This window comes from Musca domestica, unplaced genomic scaffold (genome assembly GCF_030504385.1).
Source record: "Musca domestica strain aabys unplaced genomic scaffold, Musca_domestica.polishedcontigs.V.1.1 131, whole genome shotgun sequence".
Classification (NCBI taxonomy): Eukaryota; Metazoa; Arthropoda; class Insecta; order Diptera; family Muscidae; genus Musca; species Musca domestica.
Genome location: NW_026712174.1, coordinates 766372 through 785395, shown reverse-complemented (window position 1 = coordinate 785395; position 19024 = coordinate 766372). Strand labels below are relative to the sequence as shown.

Sequence of the window (19024 nt, the reverse complement as noted above, 5' to 3'; positions counted from 1 at the left end):
TCAGGGCCGTTTGGCTTTCGACATATATAGTCAGCGGTCCGTTCAGTTCATCGATTCTGTTCACCAACAATTATATGGCTTCCCTGACAGCGAAGATCTCTGTGTGGAATACGCTACAGTCGTTATTTAGTTTGAAGAAGTTCCCGATATTCAGGCTCCAAGTCCAAGTATTCCTTCTAGGTATGTGGATTTCCAGTGATTCGGTGAAATAAAGTCACGGGTTACAGCCCGACCCCCTATGTTCTCCACATACTTCAAAAAGACCGACTATACAAAAGATTGACTAACACATTGTCCAAGTTCATTGAGTTTCAGGGCGCATCTTGCTGTCCAAAGCAGATGGGGGTGTGTTCCTGAATGTACCTGTAATTAATAAAGTTTCCACTAAATGGTGAATTAAGCTCTTCTTAGAGTGTGCAACCAAACCAACCCTCCATAAGTCAGAATCGGACAGACAATGGAGTCATATAACGTTTTCATGATGTGCGGCTACAACCATCAGATCTTTCCTATAGAGTTTCTGCAAAAGTAGAGTGCTATTAAGCCCCAATTAGCGCGCACCACGACATTCCTCTTCCAGTTTAGTCGCTGGTCGAGGATAGTACCGAGATAATTGGCTTCAGAGGAAAAACTCAACGTGACTCCATCCAGCAATGGTGACGAAAACTCTAGGAGTTTCCGCTTCCTCATGAAGAGAACGAGCTGTGTTGGAAGGGCTTTCGCAAAGCCCATTGCCACGAGCCCATTTTGATAATTTCACAAGAGCTCCTTGCATTAGGTCCGAAATAGTTTACAGGAATTTCTCAGCAATCAGCAGAACCCCATCGTCATAGTAGGACACGACCTTAGTTCCGGTTTGTTAGTATTAGTACAGTATTTATCACCAAAAGCCCTTGAGGAGAACCCCTGGTCACTGATTTCCTGACGTAACACTCCCTCATGCTTGAGTTGAGGATCATAACATCGATCCGATTAATGAGGAGTAGTGGTATACTCAGTTTTTGAGAGAATTATGAATTGTCTCAAATGTGACATTGTTGAAGGCCCCTTCGATGTCGAGGAAGGCTCCTAAGGTGAAACATGAGCTATTGTGGTTTTTATCGATGTAACCCACGACGTCGTGCTGCGCTATTTCAACGGATTTGCCTTTCATATAGGCGTGTTGGGAAGTGCTTATCTAATCCCAGCATCTATAAGTTAAATATCAGTAGAAAAGATGAAAGACTAAATAGGCCTGTAGTCCTAGGAGAGTGAATGACTTGGCTTCCCTGCCTTGGAAATATAAGTGAATGCACAGTGATATTACGTGCGTTAGACGCAAACAAGCCTTAAAGATCACTTACAGAATCGGTACTATTACCGCCGAAGCATGGTGGGGACCGGTCCTGGTGATTTGAAAGGTTTCAAAGTGTCAATGGCCCATGAGATTTTGGAAATGCTTACAATGCTGTTAATCAACGCTGTTAATCAACGGTCAACGAACGCTTGACGCCTCTTTGCAATTCGGAAAGTAAATACTGACCAACAGATTAAGGGTCTCTGGGCCAGAGTTAAGGTGAGAATACGTAAAACGCTTTTTTGACTGGCTTATGTCATCGGATGGCTTCTTCGTATAGGAACAAAGGAGTTTTAGGTTAGCTTAGTTCGATTTTGGCCCACGATCCTTTGTTCCAACCGATGACTTAACCCAGATCTTGTTGGTCACGTTGTATAACTTACTTTTGACCACCAAACCGGTTAGTATTTCTTGCCAGGGAATGTATGCGGACAAGCTTTCTCATAGCATTCAAGTAAGGCATTTGTTAAGAAATTTTCTGAATCCTCTACTCTTGAGGCTGAGTCGACCAGTATATTGCCTTCCTTGGATTCCTAGGGGGTTTTTGATGAAATCCCTCCACAGAAATTTGGAATATGATCCTCCGGTTGTCCGAGAACGAACATTTCGAGGATACTTTCCAGTTCTGTATGAGTGATTTATCTATATTCGTTAGGGTGAGATCAATGACCGCCACCATATCCTTATTCTGGAACGTAGCCTCATTTCCCCTATTACATATTTTGAGAATATGTATAGGAATAAAATCAAAAATGGACTCACCTCTGACATTGTTATCCTTACTGCTGCTTCCTAACTCCTACTGCAGCGGCGTGGATGGATGGAACGGGCCTGACGGTAATCCTGGCCAGCGGTATCGACAGATACCTTGATGGCCAGACCTCCAACCTCCGTACATGAACCGACTAATCTCCAGTTGCCTGTACAGAGTTGACATTCGGATTTCCCAATACTGTCAGAAAACGTGTCGGGTCCATCAAAGGTGGCGGTACCCCTGCAACAATATCTTCCTGCATGGTATTTCCTTTAGGTATACAGCCGCCAGCTCACTTCCTTCCCAAAGTCCGTGAAAGCCAGCTACTGTGGTGATGAGACATCTTCCCCAAGAAAGACTAGCTCCCTCATACGGTCAGTAGAAGCCGACTTTCGCTGATGTTGCCTTCACACTCTGCAAGGTCGATGACTACTAAACGGATGTTGTCCGGGTAGACAGTCTGGAGAAATTTGTTTTTGTTGCCTCTGTGGCTCGAGGGTTGAGTGGACAGGTGGACTTACTTCTTTACAAGATCGATTAGTAGAGAAACGAGCACCTTCTCAAGGGAACACTATGGCAGTAGTGTATGGTACTTTTCGATCTTCCGCACTGCCTTAAGGTTCGCCTTGATTAGAGTATTTTCCCTCTCCCTCTTGAGAGGGATCGCGGTCGATGAATTTCTACAGTACTTCACCGACCGTTTGCAACCCCTCTTTGGTTTTGCCTCCTTTGAGCCGGAGTCACCGCGGTTGTTTGGGATATAGGTAGGTGTAGTACCTCTCACATCACCTTCCACAATGGCATCCTGCATCTGGAGTTTAACCGCATCGGTGCATGCCGATGGTTTCCCTTAGTAGATGTCTGACCTTCCCAGAGCACCGAAATGAGTGTTCCCGGTGGTTTTTGGATTGACTCAACTCTCTGAGATGAGGGTATGACGCTAACGTCGACTTCCTCATCAGAGAGAGGTGAACCATTTCCAAAACCAGAGGGAACGCTCTCCTGGCTGAAACTCGGGTTCGTGAAGGGCGGGCAGCTGTTCGCTCTGTTTCAGCATGCTTTCGCATACCACGTCTCTGTACGTAATTAGAGTCTCGTCCCCACCCGCATTAAGCATCATAGATGTGTCCCCGTCATTGGCAGTTGAGTTGTTGTCGGGAATTGTGATTATTTTTGTGGCGAAGGTAATTTTTCTGTTCTCCATAAAAAGTTTGTTTTGTGGAGGTGACAATGTCCGCCATGACGTAGCCTCAAATACAGTCGGTACCCTGACTGCAAACCTTAGAACACTGATGGGCACGGTATACGTAACACCCCAGCGTTGGGGTGTCCACTGCGGTGGACCAATTCGTTCACTGGTTAATTAGGGGGCGTAAGAGCTTCGCCACGTAGAGTCCAAGGATATCTTAATGGAGTTTACATTGTAAAACGAAGAATGTTAAGTCATTTCAAATAAGCATGTCCTTCTGCATTTTCTGTAATTTACTTTGTCATAAAACACTGTGTTGAAAACAGGTTGCCATCTCTGATTTGTGAATATACAATGGATTTGTAAATAAACATTTTGACAGTGAGATGTTGTCTAAGAAAAAATTATTTTAAAAAAAAATTGCAAATATATGATTGTATGACTTTACCTTCTTAAAGGTGAAATTACATAAACAGCTTGAAGTCTTCGCATGTCAAATTTTGTGACATATCATAAAGGGATGCCAGAGCCGCACTCAAATGCTGCCGTCGTTTCCCTTTACAAGTTGACATTAATATACCTAGCCATGATACCAAGCTGCTTATGTACACTCACCTTAATTCTACCATGGGAATTTTTTTTTTTTTTTACATTTTCATTAAAAAATGAATGATAAAAACGTGAACCGTTTCCATGCACAAATATACCAACTTCATTCGTTTACTTTTCCAGAAACATTTACTCAGTACGAAGTTACTGAGAAAAACACACTTTTCTCCCTCGGGAGAAAAAAATGCAAAAGTAAAGCATTTTGTAAAACATTTGTAAGATAACAACATTATCCATCAACTAACAACTAAGCACAAATCTAAAGAGCAGAAATATTTTGATGATGAAATTTATTCGTTTTAACATTTCTATTATAAATTACATTTTTATTATAAAAATTAATATTAATAAGCAAAAACCGTTCCCATGCACAAAGATACCGCCTTCAATAAATATCTATTATTCCTGCATCTTCTCTGATTGGTTTAATTTGTTTGTTTACAAAATAACTGATTTTTTTAAAAGCTGTAAGAATTTGGATACTCTCAGAAACTTACTGGATTTTTAGGTGAACTTACAAGTAAAATATTTATACAAATTATCGAGTAAACGAACACTCCTATTATTGCTGATTTGGATTTATTGCAGAACTGTACAGTACTTTCTGCGAACTCTGATAATCACGATGAATTGACATCTGATTGTCAGATAGTCACGATGAATTGATAGCACCGTTCTACAAATTATTTGATTACTTGATAACTTATATGAGTGATTCAAATGATATAAACTTAATAAACTCCCTTTTGATAAGAAGAGTTGTATATAGTTAAGTTAAATAATTATCTTTGAAAAAAAGTGATACTGCCTTAAAAAAGCAAACACAATAGAAATATGTCTGAAAAACCAACTGTTTTATTATTGGGAGGTAAGTTACAATATCAAAGGACTACACATCTAGTATGAGTAATTGTTGCTTTTCTTTGTTGTTCACACTATCGGCTTCTAAGATTCAATTGCATATAAATAAACCAATTTACTCTAATGGTTTGAAATTACTCAATATGCATTTTTTTCTCCAAAATACCATTATAAATATAAATCTTTTTAGGCTGCGGCTTCATCGGGCGCAACTTGTTGACATATTTGGTGGACAATAACTTGTCCGCCGAAATACGTGTGGTTGATAAAACGCCTCCACAAATGGCATGGCTGAATGCAAAGCAATCAAAGGCTTTCGAGAATGAAAAAGTGGACTTTTGCAGTGCTAACTTGATAAATGCAAGTAAGTAAGAATTTTTATTGGGATGATTCATAGGGCATGAACATTCAATTTAAAGAAGTAGAAAGCCGCAGAATGTTATATCTTGCCCCGAAGGAATTTATCAGCATATCACAAGCAGACTGCCTTGTGAAAGCATTTTCGTCGAATAATCTAGTAGTACGTTAACTTGATAATCGACACTATACACCTATATTTAAAATAAATTAAAATATAGCATTATTATTGAGTTCTACATATTGATATATGTAGAACTCAAGAGGTTACGGCTTTTTGCTTAGACTTTTACATAAATAAAAAAAGTATGTTCAGCTCTTAAATACTTAAAACTCTGCCTGATCTTGCATAGAAATTTAGTGCAGATATCTGGTGATCACTTTGCAGAAATTGTCTATTTAGTTATATTACTTTTTTGTAACATTTCGGCAAGTCACATTTCAATCGATAACTTAAATTGTGTTTTCTCGCTGCTTTAATTCCTTGTTTAATTTATTGTTTATATTACCAATATTCTAGGTAGACGTGTTAAACTTCATGAGATATAGTTCTTAAAATTTCTGTCTTACAGTACGTTTATATATATGAGGGTTAACCCACTGGATTTGGATTTAAATTGTCATATCCATTACTTTTACTTCAAATAAATGCTCTCAAAGTAGGTTAACCCTACAAAAAGTTCTAACGTAAACATGGCATTAGCAAGGCGTTTGGTAGATATTCTGTTCCAGAATTTACAACGATTCTTGCAGGTTCTGTAACATAGCATAGCAAATAATCTATCTTATTCATTTATAACCGTTGTCTGGAATAAATTGTAGATTAAAGCTGGGTCGGGAGAGAGTCGAGATTCTCCGAATTTTTCTTTTACCCTCTGATTACATTGTTTTCCATCATTTGGTCATAAGGCATTATGAATATTAAAGTGTATAAAGGAGTGTAGACTCGGTAATCGAACTTTATGAGTTGTTGTTGTAACCTCAATGTGTGCAATCATTTTGCACTGCCAACGCTGTGATCCCCTCTGTTCATTATCTAGCACCAGATATTGCCTTCCAAAAGCGATCTAATGTCCGCTATCAACTGGCGAGATATTCACATTAAACACCTCTACTTCGACCGGCCACTTGGGACTAGATCAGACGAGATTGGTGTGTATTGTTCATTAACAATAATAAATCGCGATGAGCCGGTTACAACAGATTTTCTGTTTTATAATCATTCTTGAAAGATAAAAAAAAAAAAAAATAAAAAGTATTTTAATACTTTACTTTCTTGGCTGAAATAAAGTTATTTGCTTTAGATACATTCAAACCAGTTTTTGCTTATTACTGGGATAGAATGATGATTGGATGTGAACAAATAAATTCGGAAAGATGAAATAGTAAATTCAAATGACAGTCAACCTAGCGATGAGTTCTTTTTTTTTTTTTTTTTTTTTTTTTTGAATATGTCTTAAGAAAATGGTTTAAATCAGGGCAAGGCAGAGAGCCTCAAAAATTTTTGTAATTGTATGTGTTTTGAAATAACAAAATATTGCAAGTGTGTTTTTGCCTCTCTTTACAGAGTGAGAAATAATTTGTTATTTTTAAATTTTCAATTTAAAATTTTCTGTTTTCAAAACAACTTCGTTAGTAAAAAATCAATATTGTGACAGACAATTCGGAGATTTATTTGTAGAATTATTTCAATTCCAGAAATTTTATATAATTTTGATGTTATTTTTATTTAATAATTTCGGACATAACATGCTAACCATCTAAGTTGACCCTTTAAAAAGTAATACCGATTTCCACAGGCTGGCATACGCAAATAGTCGTAGAATTTTATGCTAATCAGAAACTCATTTCCTGCGTTGGGTTCTAAAAGATTATTTGTATGAATTACAAACAGAATGATAAACATCGCATCTTGCTATTTTTCCTAAAATTGACTAAGACTGTACATGTCATTTCATAGAAATCGGGGGATATGAAAATGTCTATTAATTTAGAAGGACAATTGATTTGTCGGTCAATATGAAATGAATTCCTACTCCTAACATGTGAATCCTTTTACAAATTCTGTCAAAAATAAATCAATCAAATATAACATCTTAACTGTTGTAATTTTTATAATTTCGGAAATATTTGTTTCAAATATGCAGTTAGATATATTTATATCATCCAATATTTCTTACGGTGTATTCATAAAAATATCCGACAGCACCTTCCTCATCGACTGCTCGAACAAAACTAAATATTCTCTCAAAACCAATTTGACAGAAAATTCAAAACAATTTATTTTTCACAATTGTGTTGGTGAACACACAGATATCCAAGGGATACTCTTTGCCTAGCCTTGGTTTAAATCAGGGCTAGGCAAAGAGTATCCCTTGGGATATCTGTGTGTTCACCAACACAATTGTAAAAATAATTTATTTTGAATTTTCTGTCAAAATGGTTTTGGGAGAATATTTAGTTTTGTTCGAGCAGTCGTTGAGGAAGGTGCTGTCGGATATTTTTATGAATACACCGTAAGAAATATTGGAGCACAAATATATCTTACTACATATTCGGAACAAATATTTCCGAATTTGTAAAAATTATAAATTTTTTGATTGAATTCTATTTGACAAAATTTGCATACGAATTCACATGTTAGGAATAGAAATTTATTTCATATTGTAAGACAAATTTATTGTCCTTCCAATTAATGGACATTTTCATATCCCTTGATTTCTCTGAAATTATATGTACGTCAATATTAGGGAAAATAACAGGATGTGATGTTTGTCATTCTGTTTGTAATTCGTAGACATAATATTTTAGGACCCAACGCAGGATATGCGTTTCTGATCAGCATAAAATTCTACAACTATTTGCCTGTGGTAATCGGTATTAATTTTTAAAGGATCAACTTAGATCGTTAGGATGTTAAGTCCGAAATTATTATTTGTGTTTAATAATTTTTTTTAAATTTTTTTTTAATAAAAATTATATAAAATTTTTGAAAATGTCAACTTATATATTTTTTTATTTTAAAATGAAACATAATTGAAATAACTGTGCAAATATATCTCCGAATTGTCTGTTAAAATATTAATTTTTAACAACCAAGTTGTTTTTAAAACAGAAAATTTTAAATTTAAAATTTAAAGAAAACCAATTATTTCTCACTCTGTAAAGAGAGCCAAAAAACACTTGCAATATTTTGTTATTTCAAAACACATACAATCACAAAAAAATTTTGAGGCTCTCTGCCTTGCCCTGGTTTAAATAGTCAAATCTCTATCAACATTATAAACAAAAGAAGAGTTAATAAACTGTGTGTGTCACTGCGATTTTAATGTTAATATATAAATATAAAAGGCTTACCCTACTTGAAGGAAATCTTATCTTGATAAAGAAAAATTTCATATTTTTAAATATTTCTTCATGACCTTACGTACCAATTTTTTTAGATTCTTGTAAAAATGCATTTGTACCACATCCAACAACTGGTCGTTCCTGGGACATAATTATAAACTGTGCTGCTGAAACTCGACCAAATCAAACTGATGCCGTCTATAAAGAGGGCATTTTAAAGTTAAGTATGAATTGTATAAATGAATCTGTGAACGTTCAGGCGAAGCGTTACATTGAGTTAAGTTCAGGTTGTATAAATAGTTCAGAAAAGACTCCACTGAGAGAGGACTGCAAAACGGATCCCTGGACAGCAGTAGCAAAACAAAAATTAAAGGTCGAAAAGGAGCTACAATCAATGGAAAACTTTAGTTATACCATTGTTCGTCTACCAATTGTATACGGAATCGGTGATAAACGGTACCTAAGTAAGTATTTCCCATTGTTTATTTACTCAAGAAATCAAATAAACAAACAACATGTTGCATATGTATTGGTGGCAATTATCATACCTTGTATTACAAATTTGGAAAGTTAAATTGAACGATGGTATCAAATTAATATCTCTTTTTTAGTGCCTCGAATTATTATCGCTGCCATTTACAAGCATTTAAATGAAGTTATGAAATTACTGTGGAATGATGCAATGCGACTGGCTACAGTTCATGTTGATGATGTATGTGCTGCTATTTGGCAATTGGCTTTAAGTGAGAAGGCTAATCGTGAGATTTACAATATCGTAGACGACGCGGAATCCACTCAAGGTTCCATAAGTGATATTTTAGGAGATATATTTTCCATAAATATTGACTATTTCGGCATAGTGATGTCAAACCTTACTAAGGTAAGTAAATAGCTAAGACGGTTTCTAAGTATAATTTTTGCTGAAAACACACAATTTTACTTACAGCTCAGCCTCTCCGATACTGTGAGCGAAATTAACGACAAGCACATGGAACCTTGGGCCGAAATTTGCCAACAAAATGGTCTGTCAAATACACCATTGACGCCTTACTTGGACGAAGAACAACTCTATCATAAACATCTAAATTTGGACAATTCTAAATTAAAAGAATTTGGTTATCAACTTAAACATCCCAAAGTTACCAATGAACTTGTCAAGGCAATAATCGACGACTATGTAGAGCAGAAGTTATTCCCTAAGTCATTGGTGTTTTAATTCTCTACAAACATATGTTCTCAGATCGAATGTGCTGTGCTAGAATCAATAGACAGACTGCACTCATTATATGGTTTTCCATTCACATTTAATATCGGGCAATACCCAGAAGAATTATAAAAAATGTGCATTTGTTGTTGGGCCTTTCAAACAGACATAATAACTGGCATTCCTTTATACCAATATTTTAGACCTATTTGTTTAAATATCTAAAACACTTTTAAGCCATGACTCCAATTTCAATCAATACCATGTTTGTGGTCTCCTACGGTTTGCCCGACATCATACAATATATTATATAAAATTAAGTATGTATTAAAAAAGACATGAAAAAAAAAAATCACAGTGTATGACGAGTATGACTATTCGTCCTCCCTTTCCTCTCCTCTAAGTGTACTTATAGTATTACGGTAGTCATTTTTGATAGTATTTTTGTCTAGGACTGAAAGTGAAAACTTTTCATAATTGATATTATTCTGGTGTTAACAGAAGACTTGTGGTTCTTAAAAAACTAATATTATTATTTCATTTCTTAAAAATAGATATTCATACATGTGTAAGAAAAACATTTCTGCGGATTTTATTTATACGAATAAAAATTGTCATATTTTTGTGCCAAAATTATGAATTTGCTGTTTGTATCGAAATTCTATAGCAATGATTATGAAACAGTTTTATTATTTCAAATTTGTCAGACATAAAATCAATTTCGTGGCTTGAATAAAAAATAAGCTTATTTAATAGTGGAGAAAAAATAACAAGGTTAACCAAGGGGTTTCCAAAAATGGATGGTCCAATCCTTATTAGTTCTCTAAAATTCTTAGCATTTTACTTGAGATCATTCCTCCAATCATGAATTAATGAGGGGAAACAATGTTTCCAAATATGATGACTCGTTTTTTATAAAAATTAAGCAACTAAACTACTTTTCAATAATATGAATACAATATATGTGTTGGATGTTGATATGACTGTGGAGCAGCCTGTGGGATTTTTCTCAACCGGTTGAAAAAATCGTTAGTCATAAATGCATTATTCTACAACCAATTTGTAGTTAGTTATAGAATAAAGAATTTATGAATCGACTATAAGTTGGTTGGAAAATCATCTAGAAGTCAACAAATTTTATAATAATTTAGGTCTCACTATAACAAAAAAAAAAAAAATAAATAAATAAATAAATAAAAAAAAACTCGCCAAACTTTTTGAACTCTTCATAGAAAAAAAAAACATATTTTTTCAACTGACTATAAATCGGTTTAAAAGTAATTAGTTTATAGTTAATTTAAAGCTAATGCTGGAATGGACAATTGACCACTGCCTAGTTCATCCCCATGTTAAAGTAGTTGGTTGGAGTAAAGGAAATAAATAAAAAAATTAACAGTTGTGATTTTTAAACTAATTTTAAGTTATCTTTAAACCAATTCATTTCCTCGCAGGCGGCTAACCAACCACTACTAACAAATAAACCTTTGATTGTGAGGCAGTGTTGCCATTTTGGTACCAAATTTGATCGGAAATATTTTTAAAATTTTTATATGGACGGTCCAAATCAATTTTGGTCGATTTCTATCGTAACATGAATTTTAAACCGCCACGATTATTAATTTTGGTTTTTGCGAAATGCGATACTTGCTTTTCAAATAAGCATACAGGGTAAGGTGAGAGAAAAAACTGCAACAAAGTCAAAAGCCATAATTTTTATTTTTTTTTAATTTTATTGAATGAAAGCAAAAAATTTCGGAAATAACATCAAATTTTAGAATAAGTTTAGATTTGTTCGAATTGATCACCTTTGGCACGAATTATGGCCTTCAAAGGGCCAATGAAACCGTTACACGCTGAATGTGTCTCTGCAATATTTTGGCCCATTCCCGGCGAAGCGCTTACTTGAGGTAATCGATACTTTGATATTTTTTTTATTTTTTTATAGTCCAACGGATTGGTATCCGGAGATTTTGGTGGCCATTGTGCGCTGGAAATGACGCGAGGAACCTCATTTTATAACCATTCTTGGGTGGCGCGTGCTGAGCGCGATAGTGCTGAGTCCTGTTTGAATGGAGAAAATGAGATGTATCAGATACCCAATAGAGACCTGATCACAATGATGCCAGAAGTCATGGACGTGCACTAATGTGGTTCAGGAATAATCGCAAGCCGTGGGAGGTCTTCCGGAAAGATTTCCTACCTCCAAGATTTAAGGAAAACCTCGAGGATGAAATACGCCAGAGACTGAAGCCCCGAGAATTGTTTAAAGACTATATGCTCGCAATGCAAGATTTAATGAGACACAGCGATCACACGGAGGAGGAGAAGGTAAAAAGAATATTCAAGAATGCCCTACCCGAATACTTGTGGTATATCAGGCGTAAAGATTTCAGTGATCTGGCAGGCCTCCTGCAGATGACCGAAGACCTTGAAGGGATACCTTCCATGCCAACCATGACAAAGGACCACCACCGCCAAATAGAACATGCAGAACCAAAGAGAATCACCGAAGCGGTGATCAATCCTGCCACGGCGTGTCGTAGATTTGGTCAGACATACCGATCCTGACAAAGTGGCAGCAATAAGAGAATTATCTGCACCGACTACTCTGAAAGAGCTCCGCCAATTCTTAGGAGTCGTCTCTTGGTATCGATGTTTCGTCCCAGAGTTTGCGACAATAGCATATCCGCTCACTTCCATGCTTAAGAAAGGCAAGCACTGACGGTGGACGAGGACCAACAAACCGTGTTCGAAATCCTGAAGTTGCGACTGACAGAAGCACCGGTGTTGGCATGACCGGACTTCAACGTGCCCTTCACCCTACAGACCGATGCTAGCAACTACGGGCTGGGCGCTGTTTTCGTCCAAGTTCTTGAGAGAACCGAGAGTGTGATGTGAGCAGAGTCCTAAATGGAGTTGAGAGGAACTACTCTGCCACGGAAAAGGAGTATCTGGCCACCATCTGGGGTAAGATGCGTCCCTATTTAGAGAGATACTACTTCAAGGTAATCACCGATCATCTCTCTCTGAAATTGTTAAATTCTATTGGGAGGTTAGCCCGTTGGGCTCTCGAATTAAAACAGTACACTTTCTCTGTCCAGTATCGTAAAGAACGGAGCAATGTCGTCGCTGATGTATTGTCACGTCAACCACTGGAATATTTGCAAAGAGCGAAAATCGAACCCCAAGAATGTTCCTGGATAGGGAAGAAACTAGAGAGCATGAAAAAGAACCCCGCGAAATTTTTGGACTATGCAGTATTGAATGAACAGCTATTTCGTCACATTGCTGGAAACACTAATGACGAAGATTATTCCCCGTGGAAGCTGTGTGTCCCAAGTTCTCAAAGAGAAAGGGTTCTACGAGAAAATCATAGCCAGACAACCGTTGTAACAGATACTATTGGCCGGGACTGGCGAGAGATATAGCGAAATTTGTCAGAAGCTGCGAGTCCTGTATATCGCTGACAGTCGTGCCAAGTATCACCGGCAGAGGAAATGTTGGTGTCAGCCCCTGAAGAACAACAACAGTTTGTACGGATTATTTCCGCCCACTTCCGAGAACGAAGCATGGGAATATGATGCTCTCGGTATTCTTCGACCGGTTCTCGATATGGGTGGAATTGGTACCTCAGAGAAGAGCAACCGCTGAATGAGTAGTGAAAGCGTGTCGAGAGAGTATTCTCGTCAGATTTGGTACACCGATGGTGATTATTTCGGACAACGGCAGTCAATTCGCTGGTAAGGTCCTTGGGAAATATTTACAGGAGATTGGGGTGCAACATCAATTCACTGTACCATATTGCCCACAAGAGAATCCTACTGAGAGAGCCAATAGGACTGTCAAAACCATGATTGTCCAGGTAAGCCACAATAACACAACCGGTGGGATGACTTCCTACCCGAGATATCCTTGGCTATCAATACCGCCATATCGGAATCGACAGGATATAGCCCAGCACGTTTGGTCCAATGTCGTGAGCCCAGATTGCCGAGAGCATTATACGACGAAGCGGTCTCTGGAACAGGTAATACCACCAAGACACCAGAAAAGCGCGTATCCGAATTAGTCGGGCCGCAGAAGAACAATGATGCCATTAGAATCTCCGTCGTTTGTGTGTCGTCGGGTAACAAGTCAGATACCCCACCCACAACAATGAACCGAGGTCCGCCAACACCAGCTAGACGAACGCCCGAAGAGTTACCGACCGAAGCCCAGGGTCCAAGAATAAACCCATTAAAACTTTTTGAGTGGGAATGGTTGGGTGCTACTTCAGGCGCCACGAAACCGGATGGGCTACCAATCACTCCGGGGCAAATCCTTCTGACAACCTCGCCTAGTAGCACGGTGGTCGGGAGTGCAAGCAGCGATATGGCGTATCTGGACAGCATCCTGGAGGAGAACCCTGGTACAACCGCTGTGGAGCCAACCGAACTACCGCACGAAAGAACGTGGTGGTAATTCCAGCGAGGAACGAGGTCGCCATCTACTTCGTGTGCGAGGAGGAAGTTCCCAAGGATGTGAGCCGAGGACCACAGCCATTCCTCAAAACCGCACTGGCGCACCATCGTCCTGGGGAGCAGTACAAGCGGGTGGTGACGGTCCAAGGCTTGAAATACCGTATCCTCATAGGATGCAAAGGACAAGTGGTTGTTCAACCACGAAAGTAGAGGATATCGTGGAACCCCACCCCGAGGAAGAGAGGAAGTGTGACGACGAAAATCACAAGGAGTTCACTTACGCCCACACTCTGAAATTACTTTTGAAATTACAAAGATGTGTTTTTAAATAAAGTATAAAACAGGAGAGCGCGTTTTGTTCTGTGGGGTTTTTTTTACAGAGAGCAAGGACGAGAGAGGGAGACGTCCTGTTATAATGTTCCCTGATTATGTTGTTGGGATATTCAAATGGAGTAAATGAGGTCCCGTTATTCCACCACAAGACACGTGTTTGGACTCCCATATAAAAGAGCGATCTAACTTAGAATGGGGACAGTCAGTGCCAGACCACGGAAGCAGCAACATCCAACGCGGTAAGTGTAACCAACATCAATTCCATTCGGGGCATCCTGGGATCGAATCCTTACATCTTTGCACATCCTTGTGTGAGTCCTAACACATCCTTGCCTGTAGCTCTAATCCTTCCCAGAATCCTTGAAAACCCGGAGAATATTTGTCCATGCCTCAGTCCAACAACTACCAACCCATCAATCCTAAGTCCACGAGTACTTATCCAGGTCTCGTATCAACGAACCCCAGGGAGCTCATCCGGACGACGGAATTTAAAATTTAAAAAAAGAGATTTTGTAAAGATTTTGCCAACATTTTTAGTCGGTTATTCTGGGGTTTTGATTCTTAGAGACTGACTTAAAATAAAACGTCATTCGAAGACTACTCAAGAACAGCACAGAGAAGCTGCTATCAGACGATGAGAGGTTTACATATGTGCTGCCACTTTTATTATCCATTTCCGTGTGTATGTCAAAATTAGAAAATTTAACATTACATATGCGAAAACATTTTTGTCTGAAGGGTATAAAATTATTTGATCTACATAAGTAGTCAAATTTATTTTTTGAAATTCTACCTTAAATATGAGCCTATAGCGAGCATGAAATTTAAATTTTTTTCGACCAAATATTCTGTCATTATCAAGCCTTTTAGGGGTACAAAAGTCAAGGAAGAATATAATCTAAAACAGAAAACTAAAATGTTAGCCTTATAAGAAATGAATTTTGCCTCAAAGTATTATTTTGCGGCTGCTAGGACAAGTATGAAGATCGATAATATCGCGGCTTATTTTGCTTTTGTACCGGTAGAAGATTGTCAACCCAAAATTTCAGTCGAATAGACCTTAATTTCGTGGCAGGAAATTGTCAGCGCATGATTTTTGTTCAGAATGCAAATAGCAGGTATGTTAAGATTTTGCCAAAAATTTTCAGGGCTGAATTTAGTAATGCAAATTGCTGCAATATCCCTAAAGCAGTTTCAGCCGGTATTCTTGTGGTTATTACAAAATCTAGCCTTTTCTAATATTTTACCAAACATTGAGCTGTTGCAAAACTTGAAGTATTGATCACCTCTCCTTATACCACACCAAAAGGGGTCAGTTTTGTATAACCATGAAACTCTTATAAGAAACATTTGAAATCGTTATTTTCTCATAGTACGAGACAAAATAAAACAGAGATTAAGATAACGAGAATTTTATATACACTCCACCATTCTATGGAAGGCATATTAACTTTGTCTTTCCATTTATACCTCACCGAAATACTCCTGATTTGATTCAGGATATACATACTTTGTAGAGTATAAGTATGTATATCCTGAATCAACGTAAAGTATTTGTATGATTTTAGAGACATTATAGACAGGAATTGTTTCAAACATCGTATTTGAAGCAAGGACCTAAAATGGTAAAAACTAGACAAAATGCATTTTGAGCAAATGTTTTATGTCTACAATACATAGAGTAACAGCTCATGACAGAGGCATGTTAACATAAAAACCACAATTACAGAATCGAATGACTAATAAATGTTTGAAAATCCAAAAATTCTATTCCACAGACCTCTGTAAAAATGTGTATATTTAACCTTAGCGGTTAAAATCAGTTAACATTGGTAACTATGTTGTAATGATATCATAACGGCATAGTTACCAATGTTAACTGATTTAAACCGCTAAGGCAATGACATACATTTTACCTAGGATCTTTCACTGCAAACGCAATATTTACTTGTATGCATGTGTACTCAGATATGCCTAATTTAATACATGTCACTATAGCATACACGCGTATGTATGTTGCTACATATTGTGTCAATTAAATATTAAATAAACTTTTTGCAAAATAGGTGCTAATTTATTGGTCCGATACCTATTGCCAATATGAATAATAAAATTTTTGCAAGCAGTAGTGAAAAGGTTCTTCCTCCCACAAGACAAGCAGACAATGAGAACGGTAATGGTGATTGCGATATCAATGACTGCTTTCGTTGCCGCGGTTTTTTCAAGTTTTGCAAGTGAGACCGACACATCTACACCCGGACGTAAGAAACGTCACTTACCATTGATGTTTGAAGGTGATTTAATATAGTTTTCTATATTTTCAACAAAAGTCCCATGTTAATATGTAATTTGTAATAGATTTCGGGGTTTCACAGTTTGTATGTGGTTTTGGGATCCCCATCGAGTCGGACACGGATTCAGTTATATCCGGAATGGTATTCAAATCACAATTTCCGTTGCCTACTAAGCCAAAAGACTTAAGAAATCATACAAGTCACAATATAAACGGCAGACTAATAGATAATTTAAATGATCTTCCGTTATTGAAACAAATGCGATGGCATTTATATAATGCAATGGGATTATGGGCATCTAGGTAACACTCCTACTTCTATACGAATTAATTAGTGTATAGTGAAACAGTTATACATTCTAGTATTGGGCTCAATGGACATACCTGCGTTTTGAAATCGCTATGTGAAGCAAATCAGGTACCTTTTAATAATGATAGTGGTGATCTCTGGCATGAGATTGCTCACATAATATTTTCGTAAGTATTCTATGCGTATTACATATGTTCAATTTTTAAATAATTTGTTTTTTTTTTTTCTTTCTTTTTTTCTCCCTAGACCTTTTTCTAGCAAAGATGATTTAGTTGATCACTTGAGCAAGGATTATATTACTGCTGCAAAAATTGGTCTAACACACAAATGTGATGAAGTATTTAAGGAATGTCCCAAATCACTTTTGCAAATTGTATCGGAAATATTGTGATAATGCAACAGAGCGTCCACATATGAAATGTACATACATAAACAGTAATAAAATGTCAATATGTAATATTGTGATTTACTGCACAACTTTTTGGAGTCATTATTACAACCTATTTATCATTTTTATACCCTCCACCATACATAGTATGGAGGAAGACGATTTAGCCCTATCTGCCCGTCTGTTGTAATCACGCTTGAGTCAAAACGAATAAAGATAGGAAGCTTAAATTTTGCGCAGATCAGTCTTTTGTCTGCATGCAGGTCAAGTTTGAAGATAGGCTATACAGGTCCACGATATCGTATACAGCGAACAAAAACAAACGAAACAATTAACGTACAGCTCTCGCGAGAAACAAACTTTTATAAAATTTTCAATAGTTTTGTACTTCAAGCAAAACAAAACCACTAACATTTCAATATCAGAAATACACAAACAATGCGATTACCTTAATGCACTTCGGCTGTGGGTTGGCGAACTTTATCGTTTAGGAACAAAACGCTTCCAAACGTTTGCTGTGCAAAGTGATGGCTGGTACGTTGAGAGTTGTTATTTTTATACCCTCCACCAAACAAAGTATGGGGGGTATATAAAGTTCGTCATTCCGTTTGCATAGTAATAGTTTGAAAATCCACAAAGGATTTCCCTCTAAGTACTTTACCACCTGGAAGAGAATTGTCCATGGTAGAATTACAAGGAACCCTATCAGGCCAGCTGTAGGCAACTTGATATGTTAAACAAATTGTTGTAATATGAATTCGGCCTACAGATACATTAAATGAGAAAGAAACCGGAACAATTATAAAAATTGAAAATGTTGGAAAAAGTTAAAAAAAAACATATATGAGCTATTGTATGGTTTGTAAGCGAGTACAAGCAAAGGCCAATACCTTTGTAGAAAAATCAAAGATCAATACCTTTCTCACTTACACATCTAGTTCATACATATTTCTATTTGCTACTATTCACCAAATCTTAGATTTCTTCTCTATTCCCTCAAAGGTAAATGAATCACCCAGGCAATAGTCTATGATTTTTCATCATATCTTCATCAGATCATATTTGAACATAGATCTGGTACCTATCCTACAAAATATTTAATAATCACTATTCTCATAAAATGTGATATTATTCCCAGTTCTCTTCTTAAAGTATTAATACTAGATTTAGTGAAAAGTTGAAATTATTTAATCTTTATGATACGTCCTTGAAATGAAGTAAAGATAAATAAGTGGCCAAATTCTGAGGATATATTTCTGTTGAAGCTCCGACTGAACTTTTTTTCTTCAAAACTTGGACTTTTATTGATGGACGATTCCTTTAGGACTTCGAAATAAACAATTATGACACGTCCTTCAAATAAAGTAAATTAAATAAGTGGTCAAATTCTGACGATATATTTCTGTCGAAGCTTCGACTGAACTTTTTTCCTTAAAACTTGGACTTTTATTGATGGACGATTCCTTTAGGACTTCAATATAAAAAATTGGTCTCATTTCAAAAATAATAATTTTTAGGTCTGAAATAAATCAATAAAATCCACTATTTGAGATCCGCAAATATGCTTTCGAGATATAGCCAC

General features: G+C 36.9%; 1 protein-coding gene and 1 long non-coding RNA gene across 2 annotated transcripts in view; one reads left to right on the top strand and one right to left on the bottom strand.

Moving 5' to 3' along the window:
* LOC109613176 (uncharacterized) overlaps positions 1-19024 on the bottom strand; it is a 44327-nt gene that overhangs the window by 24979 nt on the left and 324 nt on the right. Inside the window, exon 2 of the long non-coding RNA XR_009341630.1 lies at positions 17891-18106. This is a non-coding gene — a long non-coding RNA (uncharacterized LOC109613176). The remainder of the gene's footprint in view (positions 1-17890; positions 18107-19024) is intronic.
* On the top strand, positions 4588-9978 carry LOC131800928 (methionine adenosyltransferase 2 subunit beta-like). Its single transcript, XM_059118795.1, has 5 exons — positions 4588-4756; positions 4940-5113; positions 8550-8918; positions 9066-9334; positions 9401-9978. Exons 1-5 carry the CDS (start codon positions 4723-4725, stop codon positions 9668-9670), a joined length of 1116 nt encoding a protein of 371 aa, XP_058974778.1. The 5' UTR covers positions 4588-4722; the 3' UTR covers positions 9671-9978.

Coding starts and splice junctions, on each gene's coding strand:
- LOC131800928 (XM_059118795.1), top strand. CDS start 4,723: ATGTCTGAAAAACCAACTGTTTTATTATTGGGAG. Junction 5,114..8,549: donor TGCTAACTTGATAAATGCAA/GTAAGTAAGAAT, acceptor CAATTTTTTTAG/ATTCTTGTAAAAATGCATTT. Junction 8,919..9,065: donor CGGTGATAAACGGTACCTAA/GTAAGTATTTCC, acceptor TCTCTTTTTTAG/TGCCTCGAATTATTATCGCT.